At 47.3% G+C, this 11,732-nt stretch overlaps 1 protein-coding gene and 1 pseudogene across 1 annotated transcript; both read left to right on the top strand.

Annotated features, from left to right (window-relative positions):
- Positions 1 to 1,405: 1,405 nt before the first annotated feature.
- LOC114791832 (breast cancer metastasis-suppressor 1-like protein-A) lies at positions 1,406 to 4,020 on the top strand (annotated as a pseudogene).
- Positions 4,021 to 5,147: 1,127 nt separating this feature from the next.
- LOC114791802 (tetratricopeptide repeat protein 7B-like) lies at positions 5,148 to 11,669 on the top strand. Its single transcript, XM_028982254.1, has 7 exons — positions 5,148 to 5,402; positions 5,834 to 5,988; positions 6,081 to 6,249; positions 8,062 to 8,195; positions 9,317 to 9,438; positions 11,033 to 11,108; positions 11,664 to 11,669. Exons 1-7 carry the CDS (start codon positions 5,282 to 5,284, stop codon positions 11,667 to 11,669), a joined length of 783 nt encoding a protein of 260 aa, XP_028838087.1. The 5' UTR covers positions 5,148 to 5,281.
- The last annotated feature ends 63 nt before the right edge of the window (positions 11,670 to 11,732 follow it).

Here is an 11,732-nt window from a genome sequence, read left to right as displayed (position 1 = left end):
TCACTCCAAGCATCACTCTGTACAGTAAACCAGGACAACACTGAGCATTACTCTGTACAGTAAACCAGGACATCACTCTGAGCCTCACTCTGTGCAGTAAACCAGGACATCACTCTGGGTTTCAGCCTACAGAGTAAACCAGGACAACACTGAGCATTAGTCTGTACCGTAAACCAGGACATCATTCCAAGCATCACTCTGTACAGTAAATCAGGACAACACTGAGCATTACTCTGTACCGTGAACCAGGACATCACTCTGAGCATCACTCTGTGCAGTAAACCAGGACATCACTCTGGGTTTCAGCCTACAGAGTAAACCAGGACAACACTGAGCATTAGTCTGTACCGTAAACCAGGACAACACTGAGCATTACTCTGTAAAGTAAACCAGGACATCACTCTGAGCCTCACTTTGCGTAGTAAACCAGGACATCACTCTGAGCATCACTCTGTAAAGTAAACCAGGACATCATTCTGAGCATTACTCTGTACAGTAAACCAGGACATCACTCTGAGCCTCACTCTGCGTAGTAAACCAGGACATCACTCTGAGCATCACTCTGTGCAGTAAACCAGGACATCACTCTGGGTTTCAGCCTACAGAGTAAACCAGGACAACACTGAGCATTAGTCTGTACCGTAAACCAGGACATCATTCCAAGCATCACTCTGTACAGTAAATCAGGACAACACTGAGCATTACTCTGTACCGTGAACCAGGACATCACTCTGAGCATCACTCTGCGCAGTTAACCAGGACATCACTCTGCATAGTAAACTAGGACATCACTGAGTATCACTCTCTGCAGTAAAGCAGGACATCACCCTGAGCATTACTCTGTACAGTAAATCAGGGACATCACTCCTGAACAGTATTTACTCAGTACATTAACAGTACATTACTCGAATGAGATTTAATAGCAGGTTTCAGTAAGGTTAAAGGTTGTTGTTTTTTTTTTTACAGATTTATCTTTGTGAACATCTGTATTGGCGTGTAATTGTCTGGGTTTACATTTCGATAAATCGAGCAGCTCCAAAATAAAGCAGTAGTAGCGCATATAAACAAACAATTAATTAAAAAAAAGACTATGCCCGTTGCTGTACGGCAAACGCGCTCCACCGTGCCCCACTGCACTGTGGGAAATGTAGTTTCCAGTCCTACTTCCGCGTTCAGTCTGAACCCGTATTTACTACAACTCCCGCCCTTCACCATAGTAGCGAATAGCGCGCCACTTCGCCTCCCCAGTAAGGCCCGCCTCGGGATTGGCGGTTTCCCTTTGCCTCGGAAAACGATTGTCCCGCGGCTGCTGTTTACGTTTCTCGTTGTGTTCCTGACGTTCTGCACGCCGCCTTCGTTAGTTAGCTAGCGAGCGAAATTCCCGGGCTCCTGGTGGCCGGGCGCGATGCCGGTCCACTCGCGGGAGAAAGAAGGAGAGCCCACCACGAGGACATGGACGTGGAGTACGCGGAGCAGGAGGGCAGCAGCTCGGAGGAGGAGGACTCGGAGACCACGTCCGTGTCCGAGGATGGGGACAGTCAGGGGTAACGGAACCCAGGCAGAAACGTGGTCCTGCGAAGGGCGCTCCGTGGACGCCGGCCGCTAACCGTTCTCTCCCGCAGAGATGGACGACGAGGACTGCGAGCGGCGGAAGGATGGAGTGCCATCGACGAGGATGAGCAACCTGGAGAAGCAGTTCACAGACCTGAAGGACCAGTGGGTGTTCAATTTATGTGCTGGCCGTCTCTGTTCGGTTCCGCGCTGGATAAAAGTGTCTGTTCCTCAGGCTCTATAAGGAGCGGCTGAGTCAAGTCGAGGCCAAACTGCAGGAGGTGATCGCAGGCAAAGCCCCCGAGTACCTGGAGCCGCTGGCCCGCCCTGCAGGAGAACATGCAGATCCGGACTAAGGTGGCCGGTACGTGTCTCACGACGACTCTTCAATCAGCTGATCTTAGGTGGATTCTGGGGAATATCTCGCGCTATTTTACATGGTACAGGAACATCAACATGAGATGAATCCGCGTGCAACTGGAACCTCCACTCCTGGCATTTCAGGCAGAGTAAATTGCAAACCATGACAGACCGATCGCAGCATCTCGTATTTCAACTCGGTTTTTACATTTTCAGTGAACTGCAGGATATCGCAATATGTACAGTATCACGACATCTCGGCATATAATCGTATCGCTGAGATCCCCTAGTGGATTCGGCAACATTTTGATGGTTGGTCACAACCATCACAACCATCTCCTTCACAGAACTGGGCTCATTTACACCATGCCATCGGTGTTCCAGGTGGGAACAGCTCTGCAGCGTTTATGAAGTGAAGTGAAAGTGATTGTCATTGTGATTTAACCATCGCCCGGGGAGGTGTGTTTAGGGACGGTGCTTTGATCAGTGGCACTTTGGCGGATCGGGATTCGAACCGGCAACCTCCTGATTACGAGGCCGTTTCCTTAGGCCACCACTGTTAGAAAACAGTCAGCCACAAGCAAGACTCAATCCCAAAGTTTAAATGGTCATCTGCTTTTCAATGGTTCCATCGCCTGATGGAAGAGATGAGGGAGATGTTTTAATCCTGATATTAATGCGCTGACATCCATCAGGAATTTACCGGGAACTGTGTCTGGACTCTGTGAAGAACAAGTATGAGTGCGAAACTCAGGCAGCTTTTCAGCACTGGGAGGTGAGTTAGACTTCTGCAATGGTACACGCGTGCGTGTACACACACACACACACACACACACACACACACACACACACACACTTACTCAACTCTCTGCACTCTGCTCGTGTGTGAAGAGTGAGAAGCTGCTGCTGTTTGATACGGTTCAGAGTGAGCTGGAGGAGAAAATCCGCCGCCTGGAGGAAGATCGGCACAGCATAGACATAACCTCCGGTAGTAGCCTAGTGGGTAAGACACTCGCCTGTGAACCAGAAGACCCGGGTTCAAATCCCGCTTACTACCATTGTGTCCCTGAGCAAGACACTTAACCTTAAGTTGCTCCAGGGAGACTGTCCCTGTTAATACTGATTGTAAGTCGCTCTGGATAAGGGCGTCTGATAAATGCTGTAAATGTAAATGTAAATGTAAATGGTACGCAGGACCACGCCCGCCACGTCATGGTGTTTTTTTTTTTTTTATTTGCTGTTCCACTGGTGTTTTCTCCACTCTCTGCTTCTCTTTACAGGACTGTGGAGCGATGAACTTCAGACGCGAAGAAGCAAAAGGAAAGACCCTTTCAGTCCAGACAAGAAGAAGAAGCAGGTGGTTGTTTCTGATATCCTTCTGAGGAATGATTTTGACCTCCTATCACCAGAATTTCACCGCTCCAATCGTCATATTTCTTTAATTCGGCCACGACCATATATAGTTTACATGTTGGAAGATCTGGACATTCTTGAGGACTGGACGGCCATTCGGAAGGTAGGCTTCTGGTTACGGATGTGCTCTGTACTGGTGTTTGCTATGGTTTTATGAAAGATGTCTGATCTCTGGTAGGCGATGGCCACACTGGGACCTCACAGAGTAAAGCCGGACCGTGAGTTTCGCTCTTTCATACTCGATATGCTTTATTGTTCTATAAAGAGTCATACCGCTTTTTCCCTTCCGTGCATTCAGCGGCCATGCCCAAGAGCGAGAAGCATCAGCATGTGGCACGCTCAGAGGAGGGCCGCCTGTTTTTATGATGGCGAGTGGGTACTGCCGTGGCCCAGAGCATCTGCATAGACAAGAAGGATGAGTTTCCTACCAGGTAATCATATGAGAAGTTTTTATGTTATTGTCTAAATTGTATTTTAATGCCATAATAATGTAATTAATCCTTTTTTTTCAGCGCCATTATAACCACCATCAACCACGATGAAGTCTGGTTCAAGCGGCTAGATGGCAGCAAGTCCAAACTGTACATCTCTCAGCTGCAGAAGGGCCGATACACCATAAAACACTTTTTGACCGCGTCTCCCAGACACGACCCTCAGCCGTTCTGTCACACGGTCTTTCTTAGACCTTTTCTCTGAAATGAGTGACTGAGGTGTGGAGATCAGACACATGGTCTGGGTACAAATGCTGTCCCACCACAGTACTTTTTTTATTCAATTTTTATGGCACAGTCCAGCAGTATCAATGCAGATAACGGTTATGTTTGTGTTTGTTTTTTTTAAATGTGGTTCAGTTTGTTTTCATATAATTTTTTTTCAGATAATTTTTTGTGAAGTCTGTACAACTTTTCAAGAGACACAGGCCACCAAGATCAAGTTCAAAATATGCCTTTTATATAAAGTATATTTCTATATTTTGTATCATACTCTGTATACTGACCTCCATTTACCTAAGTATTTATATTTGTGTGTGTAGTGTTTGTAATGTGTGTGTGGATACACATTTATTGTGTTCCTGTTCAAGTGCCAAAATCTAAAATGCTGTGTCATAAATTGTCATACATAATTCTCTTAAACTATGTCTGATCTGAAGTAATAAAAAATATCCTGGTGTTTGTATTTTAAATGCTGTACTTCAGAATTCTTAGAATCTTGTCTATAGGGCGCCATGGTAGTTTTATTGTATAGGTACCATTATCTGTCTTTAGGGGCGCTGTGTAGTTGTTTTGAATAGTTACCTGTATCTGTCTTTAGGGGGCGCTGTGTAGTTGTATTGAATAGTTACCTGTATCTGTCTTTAGGGGGCGCTGTGTAGTTGTATTGAATAGTTACCTGTATCTGTCTTTAGGGGGCGCTGTGTAGTTGTATTGAATAGTTACCTGTATCTGTCCATAGGGGGCGCTGTGTAGTTGTATTGTATAGTTACCTGTATCTGTCCATAGGGGGCGCTGTGTAGTTGTATTGAATAGTTACTTGTATCTGTCCATAGGGGGCGCTGTGTAGTTGTATTGTATAGTTACCTGTATCTGTCTTTAGGGGGCGCTGTGTAGTTGTATTGTAGTTACCTGTATCTGTCTTTAGGGGGCGCTGTGTAGTTGTATTGTATAGTTACCTGTATCTGTCCATAGGGGGCGCTGTGTAGTTGTATTGTATAGTTACCTGTATCTGTCTTTAGGGGGCGCTGTGTAGTTGTATTGAATAGTTACCTGTATCTGTCCATAGGGGGCGCTGTGTAGTTGTATTGTATAGTTACCTGTATCTGTCCATAGGGGGCGCTGTGTAGTTGTATTGTTTATGTACCATTATCTGTCCATAGGGGGCGCAGTTTCCCCGCAGCACTGTGTGCGGTAACGCTGCTCATCGGCAGTAAGGCAGGAGTCGCGGAGTAGGAGGGGGCAAGATGACAGCCAGAAAGTCTGGGTCACGACTGGAAACGGAGATCGAGCGATGCCGCTCCGAGGCGCAGTGGGACAAGATCCCCGAACTGGTGCGGCAGCTGTCGGCGAAGCTCATCTCCAACGGTGGGTGATTCCGCCCCTGCTGCCGCTAGCGTTAGCACGTCGCTAGCGGCTAAGGCTAGCGCTAGCTGCGCAGCGCCGCAGCCGCGAGAACTGCGCTCGGCTCCCCGCTTCGTGGCGTGACAGCAGGCCTCCTCGCCCCGTCCGCGGTGCGTTTTACCTTCAGATGCCCGCCGGAGGGCGAACCGGCTTCCTCGTCCTGCATTTAGGCCCAGAACCCTGCGGTATTCCGGCTCTGGTTCTCTGGAGACAGGGGAGTTGCTAGTTGGGTGGGAAATGATGAAAACAGGTCGTACGGACAGGTGGGCGTGTCCTCCGGTACCTGCAGAGATAAATGAAGTGTCTCCTCCAGTGAGTGGAGTGAGTGGTGGGGACTGTTTGCGGTGGTTTGGCTCGTTTCCTCCGTAGATTGTGCTGTGTGTGTGTGTGTGTAGATGACCTGGGCGAGCTGCTGCTGGGGGAGGCCAAACTCCAGCAGTACCTGAAGGAGAACCCCATCAAACAAGGGGCCAGTCCCCGCGGTAACAGGCCTCGCCTGGTGGAGGTCCGGAAGCACCTGACGGCGGCGCTGGACCGAGGGAACCTCAAGGTGAGTGGGGACGGCGGGGCCCGTGGAGACGGGTGGCGCGCAGGCCACCAAACACTCTCTCTCTCTCTCTCTCTCTCTCTCCCTCTCCCCAGCCGGACTACACTGCAGGAGGCAGTCTGCTGATGGCGAAGCTCTCGTACGTGGAGGGTGACCACAGGGAGGCGCTGAGCCAGTACAGCCGGGTCAACCTGGACCAGCTGCAGCTGGTGGGCACCCCGGTCTACCGTCTGTCCATGATCGCCGAGGCCTACGCCACCAAGGGTGAGTTGACCCTGTCCCTGCTCACCGTCTGCTGATTCTGCCAAGGTGCCACTGAGGTGCCACCGAGCAAAGCACCGTCCCCACACACTGCTCCCCGGGCGCCTGTCATGGCTGCCCACTGCTCACTCAGGGTGATGGGTTAAATGCAGAGGACAAATTTCACTGTGCGCACCGCATGCTGTACTGCTGTGTATCACATGTGACACTTCACTTTGAGATTTCCTTAGAACAGTAGGAGCAGAAAATCCAGGGCAAAGTTTTTTTTTTTGAGGCTTAGCATAGCTCTAATCCTCCAACCACCAAGATGCCAATAACAGACGCATGCGAGTGTGTCATGTGTTTCACAGCGCTGCAGTACTGCATCTCGCCACAGCGAGGCAGCATTGTCTTTCTGCTGTGCCGGGCTCTGTGTATAATGCCGCTGAGTGTCCATACGCGTGAAGATCTGGGGCAGCGGTGGTCTAGTGGGTAAGGAAGCGACTCGTAAATGAGAGAACTCCTTGGTGAAGGTACCATCCCCACGTGCTGCTCCCCAGATGCCCTTCATGGCTGCCCCTGCTCACTGAAGGCGACGGGGTGGTAGAGATCTAGCGGGTAACACACTCGCTTATCAACCAGAAGACCCAGGTTCAAACCCCACTTACTACCATCGTGTCCCTGAGCAGGACACTTAACCCTGAGTGTCTCCAGGGGGGGACTGTCCCTGTAACTACTGATTGTAAGTTGCTGTGGATAAGGACGTCCGATAAATGCTGTAAATGTAAATGAGTTGGCTCAAAAACTGAACGTGATATATTTTCCTGTATTGAACAATTAAATTTTTTTTTTCCTGATATTGCCAGACCGAAACAGAAGACACCAGAGATAATAAACAGTTTATTAACATACTAAACCATGACTTTGCTGCTTTACTTTACTTTTTACTTTACTTTATTTAGCAGACACTTTTATCCAAAGCGACTTACAAGAGGAAGACACCAGCAATTCTCGTTCGATTTCTATAGAATATTGAGTTTACAAACTGAGAGCCCTGATAAGGCTCAAACTTGTCATTGAAGAGCATGCTCGGAGATTGTTAGGTGCTAGACGAAGAAAAAATTATAATGTATTTATACATTTTTGTATTGTTTGTGTAATGTGTATGCATGTGCATGTGTAAGTGTTAGATTTGCTGCCCTCTTTGGTGCCATTTTCAGCCATTTTTCTCATTTGTAGCAAACCTAATCCTGACCAGTACTGTATTAGTTTAAAACAAACAGGCTTAATCCTGACCAGTACTGTACTGGTTAAAAAGCAGGTTTAATCCTGACCAGTACTGTACTGGTTATAAATCAGACCTAATCCTGACCAGTACTGTATTAGTTTAAAACAAACAGGCTTAATCCTGACCAGTACTGTACTGGTTAAAAAGCAGGTTTAATCCTGACCAGTACTGTACTGGTTATAAATCAGACCTAATCCTGACCTGTACTGTATTAGTTTAAAACAAACAGGCTTAATCCTGACCAGTACTGTATTAGTTTAAAACAAACAGGTTTAATCCTGACCAGTACTGTACTGGTTATAAATCAGACCTAATCCTGACCAGTACTGTATTAGTTTAAAACAAACAGGCTTAATCCTGACCAGTACTGTACTGGTTAAAAAGCAGGTTTAATCCTGACCAGTACTGTACTGGTTATAAATCAGACCTAATCCTGACCTGTACTGTACTGGTTAAAAAGCAAACCTAATCTTGACCAGTACTGTACTGGTTAAAAAGCAGTTCTTATCCTGACCAGCACTTTGCTTGATGTCTTTTCTCTGCTTCAGGCCTTTGTTTGGAGAAGATTCCATTTGGTTCCCCAGCGCTGTCCAACCGGAGTGTGGACCGGGATCAGGAGATCATCACCTGCTACGAGAAATCTGGAGATATCGCCCTCATCTACCTGCAGGAAGCTGAGAAGGTTGGTCTTGTTTGCTCTCTGCAGTTCTTGTCGGTCTGATTGGAGATGAAGCTTTTGCTGTTTCCATGGAGACCAGCAGTAGTCGCACTGGTGGGCCAGTGTATTTTAAAAGTGCCTGTTGCCATCTATATACACACTGCTGTGTCTTAGCCAACATTTGATCTCTTGTTATATTTTTGGGCTCTTGTTTTATTGTTTGTATTTAGCGCTGTGCGAAATGGCATAAAATTCATATTGCAATATAAATTTGATCATAAACGGTAGTATATTTTGGGCTAAATAATTGGAGAAGTCAATTAAAATGTAACGTTTTTTGAAAGGGTGACGTGCCCATAGCAAAAACACTGCAGCAGGAAGTTTTATTGTAAACATTTTACAGACACATCAACACATAGCATAATCGTATAGCAGGTAAAATAATATCTGGGCAGTTTACATTAAAACAGTATGCTCAGTAGTTTGTCTTATGACAACAGGTTAGGGCCTCCCCTGGTCACTTCCATGCATGCTTACCACTCGCCCGCATGCGTACCCCGAAAGCCACCATGTTACGGCCTAAACCTAACCCGACCCGATCAGGCAAGTGGTACGGATTGGGCCCGGAAGTGCTCGGTGACCACTGGATTACTGACAGGTTGAAGGCTTGTTTTATTTTATTTATTAGGTCTGCAGCATTTTTAAGGCCTTGTTTTTTTTGGAAACTCTGCTTTTTTATTTTTTATTTTTAATGCCTCGTGCCGCAAGTAGGCGTGGTTTCATGCACGCGACGTGACTTTGTCATTTTCACAAGGAAAATCTCTGCCATTGGTCCCAATCTGTTACCGATTCATTTACCCCCAACGGATCCCCCGTTAACTCCCGTTCATCTGACCCGCGACACACGCCTCTGCGTCCGGAACTCCTGATGCTGCTATTCAAAACCTCTCCGAGGTCGTTCTCCTTTTGAAGGGCGGGTGGCAGCTGATTGGCTGCAGTTCTGGTAATTCGTGAGTGACCTTGATTAGTCCACAGCTGCAGAAGATCCGAAGCTTCACTGATCCGTCAAGACAAGTGTTTAAATATGTTACTGACGTTTTAAAGGGTCTTGTCCTGTGTACCGACGTATGTGTTGTATTCTGTAGGCAATCAGTGCAGGAATGCAGAACCGAAGTCCGAAGCCTGGCCCAGTGGCCCAGGAACAAGAACTGGGCTACTTCCTGGAGACTGGCCTCCAACGGGCTCACGTCATCCACTTCAAAAACGGGTGAAGGACATATTCACTCAGACCTGAAAACCCACACATCTTTGCCGCTCAGTTTTGCTGTGTTTAACCTCTGTGTGATTCTCTTCTTGCTGCTTTCTGGTGTCTGAAGCTACAGGTTAAATGAGGACCACCAGATGTATCTTGTCTGGCCTGTAGATCCAGTAGTGTAGTCCCTTCTCAATAAATGTCCCTAGAACAGAGATGTGTAGGCTTCTAGAGACGTAGACCAGCAGGTCCAACATCTGCGCATGGGGCAGAGGTGGACTAAGAAGCAGCCCCGTAATCAGAAGTTGCGCGGTTCGAATCCCGAGCTGCCCCGGGCGCCTGTCATGGCCGCCCACTGCTCACCAAGGGTGATGGTTAAAAGCAGAGGACACATTTTGTTGTGTCACCATGTGCTGTGCTGCAGTGTTTCACAGTGACAGTCACTTCACTTTCACTTCACATGAAAATGAATTCTGGATGCGATGAAGGTGCATTTTTAAACGTGATTGGAGCTCTGCTGGAGGGAGGGTTTGGAGGATTTTCTCCTGCTGATGTCAGTCTGCGTACTCTTGTTCTCGGCTCAGCGCCTTCCTCTGGGTTCTGGTGGAGCTCACATTCAATTAGGAGGAATTTGGAACAGGTCTCTGTAGAGGCCTGTCAAAATGGTGGACACCTTTCTGCTCTGTCTGTGTGTGTGTGAGTTGCCCAGAAAACCGTTGATTTCTCCATTTCTTCTTAGAGAACGTTCCTTGGGTCATAGTGGGAATACTGAGGAGGAAAAGGGCCGATTGCCTATTTTCCTCTGTGGAACTGATCCTGATGCTGATGTCAGGGTGCTGAGTCGCTTCTGAAAATCCATTGGATCACGACATTGTTTGACAGGAAGACAAACTATTCGTGCAAACCCGTAAAGAACTGATTGGACCTCCTTGGAATCTACTGTTCACGTGTAGGACCAGCATCTGCAGCTGTGTACAACACCTTAGAGCTGTAAATTGACCCGACAAGTCCAGCTTTTTAAAAGCACTGCTTCCTTTGCGCTCCGTGAGCGGTAGACTAAGAGAGAAAGGAAATGTTTGGAGAAATGAGCGGGTTTAAAGTGTAAAATAAGAGTATAACCTCCGTCTCCCCTCCTCAGCATCCATTTTCCCGCCGATGGTGGCAGAGAATTACAAATTAACATTTAATTAAAAATGCACATTTAATAAAACTAATTTACAACATGCGAAACACTTTTAAGAATCACCTAAAACGTGTTGAACCGCAAAGTACCCGACTAAAATGATAGAAATTGACACCGAACCCGATCCAAGATTTCCAGCTTTCTGCACTTGAAAGCCCCCGCAGGCCTGTTTGCTTCAATGGAGATGGAAGGTGGCCATGCCTGGGCGCTGTGATCGTCTCACTTCTGCTATTGTGCTGGAAACACATACTAGTTATTAGGGTGATGGGTGGGACAACTGCTGCTCTGACCAAAAATCGAAATGTGTGAAGGAATTCAGTATCCTTTAGTTGTTGCTTCTCAGAATGGAAGCGCCCCATATCAAATGGGGGCTATGGTCATCGTGGACAAATTGGGGAAGTGACCTGTTTTGTTTTCCATGTGCAGCAACCTGACCAGGGCGTGGGCCGCTTCAGAGAGATTCTCCGCGCCGTGGAGACCAGAACCACCAAACCTGCGAATGGTGAGTACTGTCAGGTCTTCCAGTTCAGTCACCGACGTTACATTTCACACCTTTTTCCCCTTAAGACAAGTAATGGCCCCCAACCGCATTCCTTACCACATACACACATTAAAGGAATAAAATGGGAAGACCCAGGTTCAAATCCCCACTTACTACCATAGTGTCCCTGAGCAAGACACTTAACCCTAAAGTTGCTCCAGGGGGACTGTCCCTGTAACTACTGATTTGTAAGTCGCTCTGGATAAGGGTGTCTGGTAAATGCCGTAAATGTAAAATAATTCATTGCAAAAAAACAGCAGTGTTATGTTCATGTTCTTATTCTCCTTGTTTTTCACTGCGTGCTACATAGAGACTATATTAGCGCTGTAATCGTCCTGAAAAGTTAGGACCGTCCTGGCCTCAGCCCGACCCAAGTCGACTGTTATGCTGTGTGGTGCGTTTAATAACGACAGCCACACAGTCAGTGTTTTTACTGCGCCATTTCCATACAGCCACGACCCCATGAGTTCTTGCAATGTTAGGTTTTTAAAAGCCCGGATTTCTTTGTATGTGCAGGTTTGAAGTTCAGTCGCCAGCTGCTTGCCACCATTTCACCTCCACAGCATCCGGCTCGCGATAATTAAA

Source organism: Denticeps clupeoides, chromosome 1 (genome assembly GCF_900700375.1).
Source record: "Denticeps clupeoides chromosome 1, fDenClu1.1, whole genome shotgun sequence".
Lineage (NCBI taxonomy): Eukaryota > Metazoa > Chordata > Actinopteri > Clupeiformes > Denticipitidae > Denticeps > Denticeps clupeoides.
The sequence above is the reverse complement of the archived record's forward strand: the minus strand, read 5'-3'. Positions and strand labels throughout refer to the sequence as shown.

Bases quoted from the DNA above. Each gene is read 5' to 3' on its own strand.
- LOC114791802 (XM_028982254.1), top strand. From the start codon at position 5,282: ATGACAGCCAGAAAGTCTGGGTCACGACTGGAAACGGAGATCGAGCGA. The intron at 5,403-5,833 runs GTGGGTGATTCC...GTGTGTGTGTAG, and splicing joins GGCGAAGCTCATCTCCAACG to ATGACCTGGGCGAGCTGCTG. The intron at 6,250-8,061 runs GTGAGTTGACCC...TCTCTGCTTCAG, and splicing joins CGAGGCCTACGCCACCAAGG to GCCTTTGTTTGGAGAAGATT.